At 38.2% G+C, this 17,084-nt stretch overlaps 2 protein-coding genes across 6 annotated transcripts in view; one reads left to right on the top strand and one right to left on the bottom strand.

The window, feature by feature from the left end:
- Nucleotides 1–4,356: 4,356 nt before the first annotated feature.
- vps8 (VPS8 subunit of CORVET complex) overlaps nt 4,357–17,084 on the top strand; it is a 74,636-nt gene continuing 61,908 nt past the window's right edge. For all 5 annotated transcript variants that reach the window (XM_071519966.1, XM_071519964.1, XM_071519965.1 and 2 more), the window contains exons 1-6: nt 4,357–4,517; nt 7,080–7,148; nt 8,511–8,641; nt 8,920–9,016; nt 10,014–10,046; nt 10,357–10,411. In XM_071519966.1, coding sequence (XP_071376067.1) covers nt 4,446–4,517; nt 7,080–7,148; nt 8,511–8,641; nt 8,920–9,016; nt 10,014–10,046; nt 10,357–10,411 — 457 coding nt within the window. In that variant the 5' untranslated portion in view covers nt 4,357–4,445. The remainder of the gene's footprint in view (nt 4,518–7,079; nt 7,149–8,510; nt 8,642–8,919; nt 9,017–10,013; nt 10,047–10,356; nt 10,412–17,084) is intronic.
- Nucleotides 12,469–14,001, bottom strand: LOC139644559 (DELTA-sagatoxin-Srs1a-like). The gene is made up of 2 exons (XM_071519961.1): nt 13,934–14,001; nt 12,469–12,895 (listed from the first exon to the last, which is right to left on the bottom strand). The coding sequence occupies exons 1-2, from the start codon at nt 13,999–14,001 to the stop codon at nt 12,469–12,471; spliced, it is 495 nt and encodes a 164-aa protein (XP_071376062.1).

Here is a 17,084-nt window from a genome sequence, read left to right as displayed (position 1 = left end):
ATGAGCTTCATTTTGGGCTTTCCCATCTGTTGCTGGATCGCGGACAGCTTCTCTGTGGCATTTGTGCTTGATCTGAAAAAAGCAACAAGTTTGCAAGACTGGCATCGAATCTCATTCAACTCCATGGTTTGAGAGAGGGCTTTTTTTCACCACCAGATTTAAGGTGTGGGCAAAGCATGGGATGTGGTGCATCTGAAGACGTTTAGCACACAGAATCATGTTTGTGAAAGGTGGATACTTTGGTTTCCTGTTTCATTTTGTCTAGCTTGGAGTGACTTTATTTTGTGTTCGTTTTGCATAATTTTGTTTGTTTGTTTTCCTAATTTAATGATTTTTGCATATTTTGATTTACATTTTGCATGTCTTTGTTAACTTGGATTGAGTTACCTGTTGTAGTGTGTGACAATTAAGGCTGCCTGATCCACCCCTACCCACTGCCTGATCAGCCTAATGCTGAGCAGGTGTGGACTCTGGGTTGACCAATGGGAAGCGGAGGCGCACAATATAAAGCTGCTGCTCCTCTCCAGAGGAAGGGGGGGGGCACTTACCAGAGAACTGACACAGCAGGCTGTTGCCATGCCAGAGGATGGCAGCCAGCTCTTTGTCGTCTTCTTCTTCTTCTTCTTCTTCACACTCCTTCTTCAAACTCTTCAACTTCTTCTCTTCTTCTTCAAAACACTCTTCTTCTTCTTCTTCAAAACACTCTTCTTCTTCTCTTCTTCAAAACACTCTTCTTCTCTTCTTCAAAACACTTCTCTTCTTCAAAACACTCTTCTTCTCTTCTTCTTCAAAACACTCTTATTCTTATTCTTCTTCACACTCCTTCACACTCTTCTTCTTCTTCACACTCCTTCACACTCTTCTTCACGCTTCTTCTTCTTCACACTCTTCTTCAAAACGCTCTTCTTCTTCTGTTCTTCAAAACTCTTCCTCTTCTTCAAAACACTCTTCTTCTTCTTCACACTCCTTCACACTATTCTTCTTCTTCTTCACACTCTTCTTCAAAACACTCTTCTTCTGTTCTTCAAAACTCTCTTCTTCAAAGCACTCTTCATCTTCTCTTCAAAACACTCTTCTTCTTCTTCTTCAAAACACTCTTCTTCTTCTCTTCTTCAAAACACTCTTCTTCTGTTCTTCAAAACTCTCTTCTTCAAAGCACTCTTCATCTTCTCTTCAAAACACTCTTCTTCTTCTTCTTCAAAACACTCTTCTTCTTCTCTTCTTCAAAACACTCTTCTTCTCTTCTTCAAAACACTTCTCTTCTTCAAAACACTCTTCTTCTCTTCTTCTTCAAAACACTCTTATTCTTATTCTTCTTCACACTCCTTCACACTCTTCTTCTTCTTCACACTCTTCTTCAAAACGCTCTTCTTCTTCTGTTCTTCAAAACTCTTCCTCTTCTTCAAAACACTCTTCTTCTTCTTCACACTCCTTCACACTCTTCTTCTTCTTCTTCACACTCCTTCACACTCTTCTTCACACTATTCTTGTTCTTCTTCACACTCTTCTTCAAAACACTCTTCTTCTGTTCTTCAAAACTCTCTTCTTCTCTTCTTCAAAGCACTCTTCATCTTCTCTTCAAAACACTCTTCTTCTTCGCTTCTTCAAAACACTCTTCTTCTTCTCTTCTTCAAAACACTCCTCTTCTTCAAAACACTCTTCTTCTTCTTCTTCTTCACACTCTTGGCCTCTTTAATGTGCTCAGCTGTGTGTGTGTGTTTCAGGGAACTTTAAAACTCCCAGCACAACAGTGGACAGCTTGGTATCATCATTTATGTAATGGCAAAATATGCATCCATATTCATAGGGGTCCATATATCAGATGTTATATTCACAGATTTGCCTCTCTTCACTTCAGCAATCACCTTTTCTCTGGTTTGCTGGTATCTTGCGCCAACCCTTTCCTTCAGTGCATGCCTTGTAGGAAACACATAGTTGGGGTCAAGCCTCTGAACGAAGGCCCTGAATCCCTCGTCTTCCACCACTGAAAACAGCTGTGAATCCTTGACAATCATGTCCACCAGAGCCTCATCAAGGTCCTTTTGTCTTCCTATTGAAACAAACAGATGAATATATTAATTGTATTCTCTATTAAGCCATTATCAAATGCATATTACTCTGAATAGAGCTGGTTTGGTTTAGATTTATGAATTATTTAGATAGGCATTGTGATAGTTAGGCTGATAGTAGCCTGGAGCATATTAAATAACAAATGTGCTAAATTAATACACAAGATTGTGTTGCACAACCTGAAAAAGCTCCCACACAAAAAACCTTGGTCGCTTTTTCTTCCTCCATTTCTTCAAATGAACTGACTCTCTGTGAATATTGCCAAATCTCTCTCAATCAGTTAGTATGAGCCTAAGTTATGACAACTGATTCGAGACCACTAGTTGCTGTACATTTGACACGGGGTCACTTTGGGGTCGACCCCCTAGCGTCCAACCACCAAAACTTTGACCCATTTCGAGACAGTATTATGGAAGCCGAGAACGGCCGTGCTCGCAATTGTTTTTTTTAATGCCGTTATCTTGAGATATCGAGATAACGAGATAATCAACCCGTTATCACGAGAAAACAAAATGTTGTTTCCTCTTATTACTTATAATGTTTATCAGACATCAGGAGTGCCATGCCAGCATGCATAGATGGCTGACAGAACTGATTTAAGCTGAAAATGTCAGATCAAGGAGTACCCATTTTTGATGAACGCATTAGACTGTACTTCAATCAAGGTCTAACACAAGCAGAAATTGCATTGTGTCTTTCTGTTCGGGATAACATTCAGATCAGTCCTCGTCATTTAAGGAGAAGACTAGCAGTTCTGAATCCTCCCCGACAGTCATGACAGAGATCTTGAAGGCTGAAATCAGGTGTGATCAAATGAACCAGACACTCATTTTCGAGTTCTCCATAATTATCCCGTGATCTCGAGAAAACAAAAGTAATTTTGTTGTGATAAATTATCTCGTTATCTCGAGAAATCGGCCTTTTGTTTTCTCGAGATAACGAAATAATTAACTTGTGATCTCGAAATAACGGCATTAAAAAAATAATTGCAAGCACGGCCGTTCTTGGCTTCCGTACAGTATGACGTAACAAAGCCTCGTTTGCTGAAATCACGTGACCTGCATCCAGCTGCTCATTATCCATATGTCTATTTGCAAGACTGTGGTTTACGACTGCAGTGTTAATCTCCTTCGTTTTCTACATGAACTCTGTGTTCAATCTCATGTAAAATGTTCCAAATGTAATCACCAATTTCCAAGTCCTGTAAAGCCCCAGTCCAACCACAGACTTAAATCATGGATGTATTAAACTTAAACTAGGTTCTCAACGTGGGGTCCGGGGACCACCAGGGGTCCTTGAGGGGGTTCCAGGGGGTCCCAAGCAAATTGATGAATTGTTAAACTTCAGCATTATTTCATTTACAAGAAGTTAACACAATTAGAGAATGTAGAAGAATGACTGTTTTGATCATAGTTTCACTGTTATCTCTCTACCTACAATACAGATAGTCATGGAATTCTGGACAAAATCATATCTAACAATAAAAATATTCTCAGATTTGGGTCCGAGAGACGAAATCTCATCAAATGGGGGTCTGTGGCTCTGATGTGGACTAAATTAGGGGTCCTTGATATGAAAAAGGTTGAGAATCACTGAACTAGCCTAAATAGATCTAGAAGGATTAGCCAATCAGCGCTATATACTGCCCCCTTGCTGCTGATTGACGTTTGTTAAAATTCTCTGATTAATATGAAAAAGCTGCATGGGGAAATTGGCATCTGTTGGGTAAGTGTCATTGGGAAATGAAGACTGCTGTTATGAAAAATGACATTGGGAAATGCTAACTTTTATTATGAAATGAATGAAATGCAACACTGTGAAAAGGGCTATTATGAAATGTTTATAAGAATAATTGAATATTTGATATAATTTATATGTTTTAATATTTCAAAATAAAATGGTAGGCTACATTTAATAATTTTATTTTGAGCAATTCCAAATAAAATGGTACATTTAATTACTGATTTATTTAATTATTTATTGATAATAATTACATTGTGACTGTTTTGGTCCTCCATACTCTTCTCCCCGGGTGTCTTTTTTACAATAAATGCAATAAGATTTATATGTGCTGTTTTGTGTGAGACCCCCTTCACATTCACAAGACTACCTGTTAGGGCTTAAATCAACTGAACGGCTACTTCTGAGACGACGCCATTCAAATGGGAAACGTCAAACTCATATAAATATTCACAGCGACGCGTTGTGAACCTTGAACGCACCCCTCGAGCTGTGACAAAGCACGTGACATGTTCCATCCTCTTCCGCTGGAAACCAGGAAGAGAAGTCAAACAACTGATTGAGAGAGGGAGCTGGAGATGTTGTTTTCATACTGTGTTATTATTTCTCAATAGTCTTTCTATCTAAACCCGGAGATGTCGGAGTCCCCTGACGCCCATAGCCTGCTCTCTGCGTCCTCCCAGCTCAACCTAATGGAGATAGACGCGGTAAGAGACTGTCTGTTAGCTGTTTGCTGCTTATTACGACGATGGTAGACAGATATTAAGCTAACAAAAATACCTGAATGCTACAGCGCAGACGTGCAATTATCTATTGTAGTATTATTAGGTCCCTTATCATGGCCCTTGGTGTAGTTAGTGTTTAAAACATATAGGCATGCTCATAGCTCCCAATACGGACCCAACACGTTCCGTTTTCTTGTATGGACAGAACGTCACGCCAAACTCCATTTAAAAAAATCAGCAATTTAATGATGCGTTGCTTATCAGCAAACACATAGTGGTAGAAGATGACTTAAGACCATCTTACGAATTGTTAGGGTATCCATGTAAATTCGGCATACATAACTAATGGACTAATACATACTATTGCTTGTGGTGCGTTCAACACTGAAAGCTATCAGTACTGTCTTATTACCCACTGTGTACATGAGTATAACCTCCACTCCATTAGTTTCAGGCAGCGTAAGCCTTACATGTGGACTAGAGAGCATTAGGTGATACACTGTAAGTGTAGGGTAGAGACAAATCAAAATGAGAGAGAAGAGGCCTTTTTTTTAATTATTATTTTTATTTAACACTGTTCTGACATTACAAAAACAGGTCTAGTTCAATCTTTCAAACATCACTCTAAAACAGTGGTTCTCAACGTGGGGTCCGGGGACCACCAGGGGTTCTTGGGGGGTTCCAGGGGGTCCCCAGCAAATTGATGAATTGTTAAACTTCACCATTATTTCACTTACAAGAAGTTAACACAATTAGAGAATGTAGAAGAATGACCATTTTGATCATAGTTTCTCTGTTATCTCTCTACCTACAATGCACATAGTCATGGGATTCTGGACAAAATCATATCTGACAATAAAGATATTCTCAGATTTGGGTTAGAGAGACAAAATCTCATTAAATGGGGGGTCTGTGGCTCTAATGTGGACTAAATGAGGGTCCTTGATATGAAAAAGGTTGAGAGTCACTGCTCTAAAACACATCACATACAACACACATAGAACCTACATGCAAACAGGGGTATTATGCTGCAATACATTCAAAATGTGTTATTAAAGATGATGTCTTTCTAGCTTTATTATTAATACATTTCAGATCATTAATGTCTTGAAAGTTACATTGAGAAGATGCCTTCTAAACAATGTGTGTAGTGTATTTTATTTTGATTTCATTGGCTTAATCTGACCATGGAAATATCTTGGCTCTTCTAATCAGATTGCTCATTAAACGTTGTGTGCGATAGTAGTAGATGAAATTATTATAAGTTGCTTCCCCATTGTAAGACTTGATTATTTTCATTTTCAATATTTTTAATTATCAGTGTGGTGATATGAAAAACCTGACTACTTGCGATATATCAGGGAAATTTGGTATACTTATGTTATCAAGTGCTATGGCTATTTTTTCAAACAGGAATTTGCTTGTGGAACGTTTTGGGAGTTTACGGGTGTGACTTGATGCATTATTGCATGATTTGAAATATTTATTGATCAACACTGTGGGCATTACAATAAATATCTTGCATGATGTATTGACTGAAGCAAGCATCTGCTCTCACTTTGGAAGAACAAGATAGGTGAAGCTTTATTTTCCAGGTCCACAATTTTCTAATAATTTCCTAGAAAGGAACTGTTAATTTCTTAGGAAGTTTCCTGAAAAGAACCATGAAATGATGCAGTAGTTATAAAGAATGTAAACATTTCATTACAAAGAATTTCAGAGGGAAATATTGTACTTTTTACTCCACTACATTTATTTGACAGCTTTAGTTCCTTTTCAGATGGAGATTTGACACAATGGATAATATAACAAGCTTTTAAAATACAACACATTGTTAAAGATGAAACCAGTGGTTTCCAACCTTTTTGGCTTTTGACGTCTTACAAAAAGCAGTGTGTAGTCGGGTCACATTTCAGATGTCTATGAGTTGTTAACAGCTCCACCAAATAGTGATTTTTCCCTCTAAACCTCACATGGTTTCATTTCAATAAATGTTCCAAAAAAAATCAAAGATTAGAGAAAAAGTCCAAAAACTGAAAACAGATTTGTGTATCAGAACTTTGTTTTTTCTTCTTTCCTCTCCCATTAATCATCTCACGGCCCCTCAGATTTATCCGGTGACCCTTTGGAGGGGCCCGACCCCTAGGTTGGGAACCACTGCACTAAACTAGCTAACTGGATATAAAGTAGTTCAAACTAGCTCCACCTCCAGCAGCTACAACAGTAACATGCTGCTTACACACTGATGCTTCAGTATTAATAATCTAATGATGTCATATATAATAAAATATCAGTCAGAGGGACCAAACCACTACTTTTACTTTAATACTTTAACTCCATTTTGCTGCTAATACTTACGTACTTTTACTTAAGTAGGATTTTTCATGCAGGACTTTTACTTGTAATAGAGTATTTTACATTGCTGTATTGGTACTTTTACTTAAGCAAAGGATCAGAGTACTTCTTCCATCACTGCTCCCTAATAGTGAACAGAGATCCCTTATTATCTCAACCCCTGTTCTGTTTAACCTCTGTCCTCCACAGATTGACGATAAGGAGTTTGACATTCCCCAAGTGGACACACCTCCCACCTTGGAGAGCATCCTCAATGAGGTGCAGTACATACCGACCTGTGCACCGTATGACACTGCATCACACACTGTCCACAATGCACCTTATGTTCCTGATGAGAGTTCCTGCTTTCCCTCTATTCTGTATTGTTCTATTCTATTCCCTACTGCTCCTTTCTTCTTTTGTTTTCTTATGTTGTATGCCATTTAGCTTGTCTTGTCCTCTCTAAGCTTGTAAATGTACCTGTCCATCTGTTTCACATTGAACTGTATGGGAGGCCCTGTCCACTTAGTTGATCTCTGATGTGTCATGTGTAAATCTTTGGTATCATGTGTGATACCAAATGTTGGTCATGTTGGTATCAAGTCAGTTTTCCCGTGCAAACTCAATGCTTTTAAAAAAAAAAAAAAGGTGATTCTCATTCTTGCATAGGGCTGAATGATTTTGAAAAAATATCTAATTGCGACTATTTTGACTGATATTGCAATTGCATCATTATTCTCATTTTCATTGAAAAACGTATTAAAATGATTATGGTGTGGTTTTTGCGGGGATCTGTACCAAACAAAGATGTTTTCTTAAGTCTGTAGAATATGATGTGTAGGCCAGGACATCTCTGCAGCACCACAATATTTACTTTAAAATGCTATTTTGACACATTTCACCTTTAACAAATATTGCGCCTCCTGCGATTTGAAAATTGCAGTAGGCCATATTGCGATTTCGATAAAATTTCGATTAATTGTTCAGCCCTATTCTTTCATGTAAGACTTCAAACTATCAATTTTCATTTTGTTTATCCTCTATTTAATCAGGTAATCTTGTTCATATTGAGATCCCCTTTTTTTTAAGAGAGGCCTGAGAAAATACACTATACAATGCAGTGTAACAGCCAGCAACATGGATCATAAAACATTCCACATAAATTATTATATAAACAAAACAACTATAGACTTTAATGTCATTGCTGTAAAATCATTGAGGGCACAAGTGTACAACTTAACTTTGGTACATTCTACCATTCATACGCTGAGCTGACAATGACAGACTGATTGTGTTATGCATAAATTTGACCTAACAAATGAACGTTATGCTGCCTTCAAGGAGCTGTCGGAAATATCAGAATTATGAGTTGCGTGTGCATGAAAGATATAAACAAGGGGGAGGAGTTTATGGGCAGAGAGCATGGAAACTTTGTCAACAACTGATGGTAAAAGTGATGGTTTTTAATTGTAGTTTGAATTAAAATATGTCATCCCATATATAAAATCCCAACTTCATTTTAAAGATTCTAACAAAATAGGCTATATCTCTAATAATACTTAGCATTTACCAAGTGCTAAACAATAACTGTGTCCTGCCTGGCTGAGGTGCGTTTGTTTCGTTGTCCCTGTGTCCCTGAAGCCCGAGGACGAGGATGAGCAATTCGTGCTGGAGGACACGTGTCTGCTGAACACCGAGAACATGGACGCCCACTCCTGTGACACCTCCTCTCTCGCCAGCTCCGACAGCGGAGACCCAGCGCACCTCAAACGGCACGGCCACGCAAACACACACACACACACACCCAAACACACACACACACACACACACACACACGTGGGAAACTAACATCCCCACCCCACCCCACTATAACCCCTCAAACACACTAGACACACACTGGTTCTAAACTCGCAAGGTAAAAGAAAAATGGAAGATTTTCATGTGTGCATGTCTGCTTTGTTAATGTGTGTGTGTGTGTGTGTGTGTGTGTGTGTGTGTGTGTGTGTGTGTGTGTGTGTGTGTGTGTGTGTGTGTGTGTGTGTGTGTATAGGAAGAAGAGGACAGTGGATTTGAATGCGACAGTCCATGGTTCAGTTCTCAGACACAGCCTGCTGAAGGGCATCTCGGCTCAGATCGTCTCTGCTGCTGTAAGACACACACACACACACACACACACACACACACACACACACACACACACACCCTATCCTAGACAAGCAGTACCCGCAACACCTACGAAGTGTCCCTCCTAGCTAGAGCTGCAACGATTAATCGATTAATCGATTAGTTGTCAACTATTAAATTAATCGCCAACTATTTTGATAATCGATTAATCGGTTTGAGTAATTTTTTAAGAAAAATAAGTCAAAATTCTGATTCCAGCCTCTTAAATGTGAATATTTTCTGGTTTCTTTCCTCCTCTATGACAGTAAACTGAATATCTTTGGGTTGTGGACAAAACAAGGCATTTGAGGACGTCATCTTGGGCTTTGGGAAACACTGATCCACATTTTTCACCATTTTCTGACATTTTATTAATCGAGAAAATAAAGTTAGTTGCAGCCCTACTCCTAGCCCAAACTACGGAAGAGGATTAGGGCCACATGTGAAAAATGTATTTGAGTTCTGAGTTTAAAGTCAGAATTCTGAGTTTAATGTCAGAATTCAGAATTCTGAGAAAAAAAGTCAGAACTCTGAGTTTAATGTCAGAATTCTGAGATTAAAGTCAGAATTCTGACTTTAAAATATATATATATACATCACTGCCGATCGGAGCTGGAGCCGATAAATACCCGTGACTGAACCCGGGAATGAATGCAGATTGCACCCTTTCACACTGAAGACAAAAGCCAGATGTTCGTGGGTGTTAGTGAGTTTTTTGTCCAGTGTGAAAGGGGCTTTAGGTATTAATTTATACATTATTTAATAGTTTATAAAGATGACTATTAAATAATGTATAAATGAATACCTTAGTTAACATGAACACCATTAGTAAATGATTACCAGACACATTAGTTAACTGTTAATTAAGGGTTAGTTAAAGCTTATTATGCAATTAACTAACCCTTAACTTAGTGACCCTTATTGTGAAGTGTTACCATTGAATGTACACATAATAATAAATTGTGTGTCTGTTTTCCTCAGGACAAAGTGGATGCTGGACTGCCAACTGCTATCGTGAGTATTAGTTTGATTGGAACTTTGATGGGACTTTGGGGAATGATGCATCTCACCACTGTGTTCCAGCATTTTCTAAATTCCACTGATTGGTCGGAAAACAAGGTGACATATTCGTTGCTGATTGGCTCAGGGGGGGGGTGCATCATTGGCGGGTGATGACATGTTTACCATTGTCTTGTTTTCTGACCCTTTCTTTGTCTCTTTGTCTTTTTTTCTGCTTATGTATTTCTCTCTTTGTCTCCGTCTTTCTGTCTGTTTTTCTTTTTTGGTCTGTCTGTTTGTCTGTCCTGCCTCTTCCATCCATCAGACGGTGTCGGGGGTCATCGCCGTGGGAACGTCTCACGGTCTGGCTCTGGTGTTTGGTGAGTTCCACCAAACCTAACCTAACCCCACCCCACCCCTGCATGTACAGTACGGGCTTAAAAGAGTGCCTTGACATTTTGAATTTTGCTGTCAATTTCTTCACTTCTCACATCACATTATTATCAAACAGCAGGGTGGGTTAAGCTGCCTATAAAATCTAGTTTTACAAGCAACCTGTCACTCAAAATAGATACAGTGTTGTTAACTAAAGTTACTTAGAAAAGAATAGTTCAAACTACTCTGTAAAAATGATTATATCTACATCTGCAGTATAATCTACATATGGTATATAATACAAAATCACATGACTGCAAAAATACCACTGATGATGGTATAAAATAATACAAATAAAAACATAAAAAATTTGAAATAAAGTACACATGTAAGGAAAATGCACTGGGATGAAAGAAAAAAGGAGGTTGAGTCAAGACATTAAAAAATTATAAGTAATAAACTGATGAAAAATATGTAATTGTCTTACTATGCCTTAAAATCACAAAAGCAATTCACTACTAAAAGCACTATTTCAATTTAAACTATTGCCAAGCTACTACAATTAAACTTAAACTCCTTAGGTTACTTAAATCCCATGAAATGTTTTTAAAATGTTGTTTGAAAAGCCAGCAAAAGGAAAGCAATTCACAAAAAAATTTCAGCAGGGGAAACAAAGTTTGGCACAATTTCCAAATAGTAAGACAACATTTTAAAAATATTTCACGGGATTGCAAAGGATGGAAGTGGCCTACTTGGTCGTCTCAGACTGAATGGGAATCCCGCTTGTTCAGTTGTTTATTGAGAAGTTTCTAATCAATACAAGGAAGAAAAAGTTGTTTTGAAACCCATTATTGTGAAAATTTGACTATGAATCTTCACATCTTGGCTGCGATGTTAATCTCCCATGATCCTCTACTGTTATGCGAATGAATGAAAGTAAGTGTGCGGAGTGTGTACTAATCACAATCTAATCACACAATCTGCTCTAGTTCTGTTGCTAAGAAAACGCAATTTCTAAATGTAATTCCTAGAAAGCTCATTATTTGTGGAAATGAACATATAGCTAGAAAGCTAGAAACCAGACTAATCCATGACGGAGGCTCTGTGGATTGATGGTATATTGGAGACTGACTTTGTGGCTGACATTTTTTTTTTTTTGAGTTGGTTTTTTTTTTTTTTTTTTGAGTTTTTACATCCATATGAGCTTCATTTCATTGTAATGCTTACAGTTTGAAAGTCACAATTCTCTCATAATCCTGTAAAATTTACATTAACATGCAATGTGTCCAAAAAACATTCACCCATTCATTACTAAGTGGAATTTAAGAAAAATTTTGTGATTGAGATTGCGATTTTGCAATTGCAAAATTATCAGTTTCTCTGGTTTTAGTATTTATAGGTATAATGAACATTTTTGTTTTATTCTATAAACTACTGACAACATTTCTCCCAAATTCCAAATAAAAACATTGTCATTTAGAACATTTATTTGCAGAAAATGACAACTGGTCAAAATAACAAAAAAGATGCAGTGTTTTCAGACCTCGAATAATGCAAAGAAAACAAGTTCATATTCATTTTTAAACAACACAATACTAATGTTTTAACTTAGGAAGAGTTCAGAAATCAATATTTGGGTGGAATAACCCTGATTTTCAATCACAGCTTTCATGTGTCTTGGCTCTCCACCAGTCTGTCACATTGCTGTTGGGTAACTTTATGCCACTTCTGGTGCAAAAATTCAAGCAGCTTGGCTTTGTTAGTAGTTTATAGAATAAAACAAAAATGTTAATTTTTACTCAAACACATACCTATAAATAGTAAAACCAGAGAAACTGATAATTTTGCAGTGGTCTCTTAATTGTTTCCAGAGCTGTAATATATGCACTCATAACGTAAACCGTAAAGATTTATGAGCAACACTTCAAGTAACTCGTCACCAGATTTGTCCTTTTATTGAAATTGACACACATCAAAAATATTTTCCCATTTGAATTACTATCATCGATTGATCTCATTTGATTCAAGTGACTGGTAGACCGCGTGCGATCTCCCTGTTGACTCAGTACATGCCTGTGTCGTTGACGTCTACCCTCAGGACGGCTTCGCCCGTGTCCGACATGGACGCGCTCACGACGGCGTAGTCCCCCTCGTACGAAATACACGAGCCGTCCGCCTTGGCTCTGACGAAGCTGTTCTCCGAGCCGTTGTACATGACGTCGTACAGGCTGTAGTCGCAGTCGCCGCCCCGCTCGAAGATGCCCACCGCGAACCAGTTGGAGTAGAGCATGCGGTCGTAGGGCACGGAGAACATGACGGCCAGCACGTGGCTGTAGTCGTTCAGGTCGGGGTTGAGCAGGTCGTAGGTGAAGACGCCCACGGCCCCGGTGGCGGCGCCGGTCGTCTTGTTGAACAGGCCGCCGGCGCCGGAGCAGGGCCCCAGCATGGGCGGCAGGGGCACCTCGCAGCAGCCGCTCTCCGTGAACACCCTGGTCGCGGGAAGACACAAGAGCTTCTTACAGAGGGTTCATCTAAATCAGTGGTTCTCAACCTTTTTTCATATCGAGGACCCCTAATTTAGTCCGCATCAGGGCCTCGGACCCCCGTTTGATGAGATTTTGGCTCTCGGACCCAAATCTGAGAATGTTTTTTGTTGTCAGATATGATTTTGTATAGAATTCCATGACTATCTGTACTGTAGGTAGAGAGATAACAGTGAAACTATGATCAAAACAGTCATTCTAAAATGACAAAATAATGAAGTTCAACAATTCATCAATTTGCTGGGGACCCCCTGGAATGCCCTCAAGGACCCCTGGTGGTCCCCGGACCCCAGGTTGAGAACCACTGATCTAAATTATCGGTAACACTTCACAATAAGGGTCAGTAAGTTAAGGGTTAGTTAATGCTTATTAAGCATTAACTAACCCCTAATTAACAGTTAACTAATGTGTCTGATAATCATTTACTAATGGTGTTCATGTTAACTAAGGTATTCATTTATACATTATTTAATAGTCATTTTTATAAACTGTTAAATAATGTATAAATTAATACCTTAGTTAACATGAACACCATTAGTAAATTACACGTTAGTTAACTGTTAATTAGGGGTTAGTTAATACTTATTAAGCATTAACTAACCCTTATTAAGCATTAACTAACCCTTAATTAACAGTTAACTAATGTGTCTGGTTATCATTTACTGATGGTGTTCATGTTAACTGAGGTATTAATTTATACATTATTTAATAGTCTTCTTTATAAACTATAAAATAATGTATAAATTAATACCTTAGTTAACATGAACACCATTAGTAAATTACACATTAGTTAACTGTTAATTAAGGGTTAGTTAATGCTTATTAAGCCTTAACTAACTCTTAACTTACTGACCCTTATTGTAAAGTGTTACCAAAGCACTGATAAAGCATTATGTCTCCAAAGTCAGTCAAAAGACAAAAATGTGGATTGGACGAGTTTCTTTCTGGTCTCAAAGGAAAAATATGTCAATAGAAATGCATTACCTTGGGTTGACAAGGGTATAGCAGCTGGAGGCGTTGTTAATCTCAACAGAGCAGCTGCGGTGAGGCATGATGACAGCGGTGCTGGAGAAGCAGAAAGGGAGGTGGCCAGCTGTGGAGAACAGAACCGAACCATCAACTCAGCAGAATAAACTGCGGTCTAATTGCTTTACCACTCGTTTCCATTGCTTTACCACATTATGTTGTTGAAACAGTAGGACAGGAGGCAACATTCTGGTAGGATCTGATCCGAGGCCAGCAGTATATGTGATTCTTAACCACCGCACCCTCACTGAGCGCAGGAGGCATTGATTCTCAGTTGTTTCTAAATAGATTATACACGATGGCCTTATCTTTCCAAAAGTTTTTTGAAATTGGAATTTTAAGAAAATCATATTCCTGGACTGAATTAAATATAAAGTGAATTTAGCCTTGTCTTGGTTAAGGTAAAATTGCCCCTTGGATAAAAGTCATCTGGATTTCTTGTCATGTAAAAAAAATTCAATTTCATCATTGTGGGATCTAAGTGATCACCAAGATATTTGCTTGTCCCTCACTATTGGACCTAAATGACGTCCATCACGTCACCCTACACCCGTACAGAACTCACTAGAACAGTGTTTCCATAACCTGTATATTCACTCAAGAAGAATATTGAATTGTTGTTACAAAAGTACAGAAGCAGCAGTACTCACCTATTCAGGTATGAAGACAGTCCCAAGTGCTGACTTTTTGTCTAGATGGTGACACTCCTGCCAGGTTCTCGGTCTGATTTCCAAGCTTGTTTGAAACGATGTGGCACTGCAGTCACCTTGACCAGGAGCTGGTTTTTATTGACTCAGGTAATCTGGACCTCCAGGCACCGGCCGACTCCCTCCTTATCTCCACTTCGCCATCCACTCCCTGCTCTCCACTGTTCCCAGACCTCACCGATAGGCCCACACCTTTATCACCTGGGCAAATACACCATATGTAATTCTCAAACCCCAGTGATAACAGCTTAGAGTGTGGCTCTTTGATCACCAGACTGATTGAATCAGGCTGATTGCATCCCCAAAGCGCTTTTGTTCGAATATTTCTAAAATTGGAATCCTTTATTTATATTAGGGCCATACATGCCAAGAGCAGAGAAAGTAGTACATTAATCATAAAATAATAAAAACATTTGATTTTTGAAACGGAACCATATGATTGCAATCTTGCAGTAAGATTTCAAGAATCTTGTCATGCCTTTTAGAAGGTATTAGGGCTGAACGATTTTGAAAAAATATCCAATTACGATTATTTTGGCTGATATTGCAATTGCGATATGATTTGCAATATTAGAGGGAATGATAATTTTTACATCATTATTCTCATTTTCACTGAAAAACGTATTAAAATGATTATGGTGGGATTTTTGCGGGGATCTGTACCAAACAAAGATGTTTTCTTAAGTCTGTAGAATATGATGTGTAGGCCAGGACATCTCTGCAGCACCACAATATTTACTTTAAAATGGTATTTTGACACTTTTCACCTTTAACAAATATTGCGCCTCCTGTGCTTTGAAAATTGCAGTAGGCCATATTGCGATTTCGATAAAATTTCGATTAATTGTTCAACCCTAGAAGGTATTGCACACAGAATGTATGAAAACATAGAGTATGTGAAAAAGAAATCAGTTTTTACCACTGTATGCAGTACAACAAACACTGCACTTTCTGATGACCACAGCAAATTGATTAGGCTGGTTGAATTCTGATGTTCAGAGGCCAGACAGATCAATGTATTGATCTGTCTTTCTTTTTGATCTCTTTCAGTCTTTTCTCTGATGAAACTTTAGTAAACACCAACACCAACTCTTGGTGTCACATCAGCTGACCTCTCAATTCCCCAACACATGTCCAAAAATGCCTACAGTTTGCACTTCACTGCACTGCAATATTCCACTTAGTTTTAACATGGGGGTTATTTGGCTCTTGACCGCCATGAAAACCAGAATATAAACAACTCACCAAGATCAGATGCAGCTGGACGAGTTTGTAGTGTTATGATTTTTACCTCCCATTCATTTGAATGAGGCCACGAAAATATATTATATCCTGCTTTTAAGACAATAAAGCAGTAACTGGTCTGTCCTCATTTTGCATTTCTATTCTTGGCTTACACTAAAATTAGTATTTAAAAATACAAGTTGATCCGATTTCCTAAACAGGAACTATCTCTCCTAAATGGTATCCCTCCGCTATGTTCTCTTCTGTCGATAAAAATGCTATTTGGCCAAATTATGTTCTAAAACAGTGGTTCTCAACATGGGGTCTGGGGACCACCAGGGGTCCTTGAGGGGGTTCCAGGGGGTCCCCAGCAAATTGATATTGTTGTTATTGTTAAACTGTTAAACAATAACAATTATGTTAAATTTCACCAATTGTTAAACTTCACCATTTTTATTATTATTAGATAAAAATAACAATACAACACAAAACAAACATACCGGTAACTACATGGAAACTGTTGAACAAAATATAATAAGTACAGACAGAATAAGACAGAATAGAAATCACAGCCCAATTATGAACAAAAAAAAAACATTATTTCATTTACAAGAAGTTAACTAGAGAATGTAGAACACTGTTTTGATCATAGTTTCACTGTTATCTCTCTTCCTACAATACAGATAGTCATGGAATTCTGGACAAAATCATATCTAACTCTAAAAATATTCTCAGATTGGTGTCCGAGAGACAAAATCTCATCAAATGCGGGTCCGTGGCCCTAATGTGGACTAAATCAGGTGTCCTTGATATGAAAAAGGTCGAGAATTACTGTTCTAAACACCGGACCAAAGGTCCATTGAAAATCACAGTAGCAGGATCTGTTGTTGAATCTGTTCACCAACATGTTAAATGTCAGTTTTCAGGCTGTTTTCATGGCCTCAGTCAAATGAATGGGAGGTAAAAATCATAACACTACAAACTCGTCCAGCTGCATCTGATCTTGGTGTTTAGTTTATATTCTGGTTTTCATGGGGGTCAAGTGCTAAATAACCCCCATATTAAAACTAGTGGAATATTGCTTTAAGGCCCCATTCACAAAACTGAATTTGAAAACAACAATGGATTCATGAAACATGCACAAGAACTCCATTTAGTTCTTACTGTAGGTCTAATAG

The sequence above is a fragment of the Centroberyx affinis genome, unplaced genomic scaffold (genome assembly GCF_046629955.1).
Source record: "Centroberyx affinis isolate AG114_WGS23_722 - 3 ecotype Tasmania unplaced genomic scaffold, CSIRO-AGI_Caff_v1 ptg000754l_1, whole genome shotgun sequence".
Classification (NCBI taxonomy): Eukaryota; Metazoa; Chordata; class Actinopteri; order Beryciformes; family Berycidae; genus Centroberyx; species Centroberyx affinis.
The sequence above is the reverse complement of the archived record's forward strand: the minus strand, read 5'-3'. Positions and strand labels throughout refer to the sequence as shown.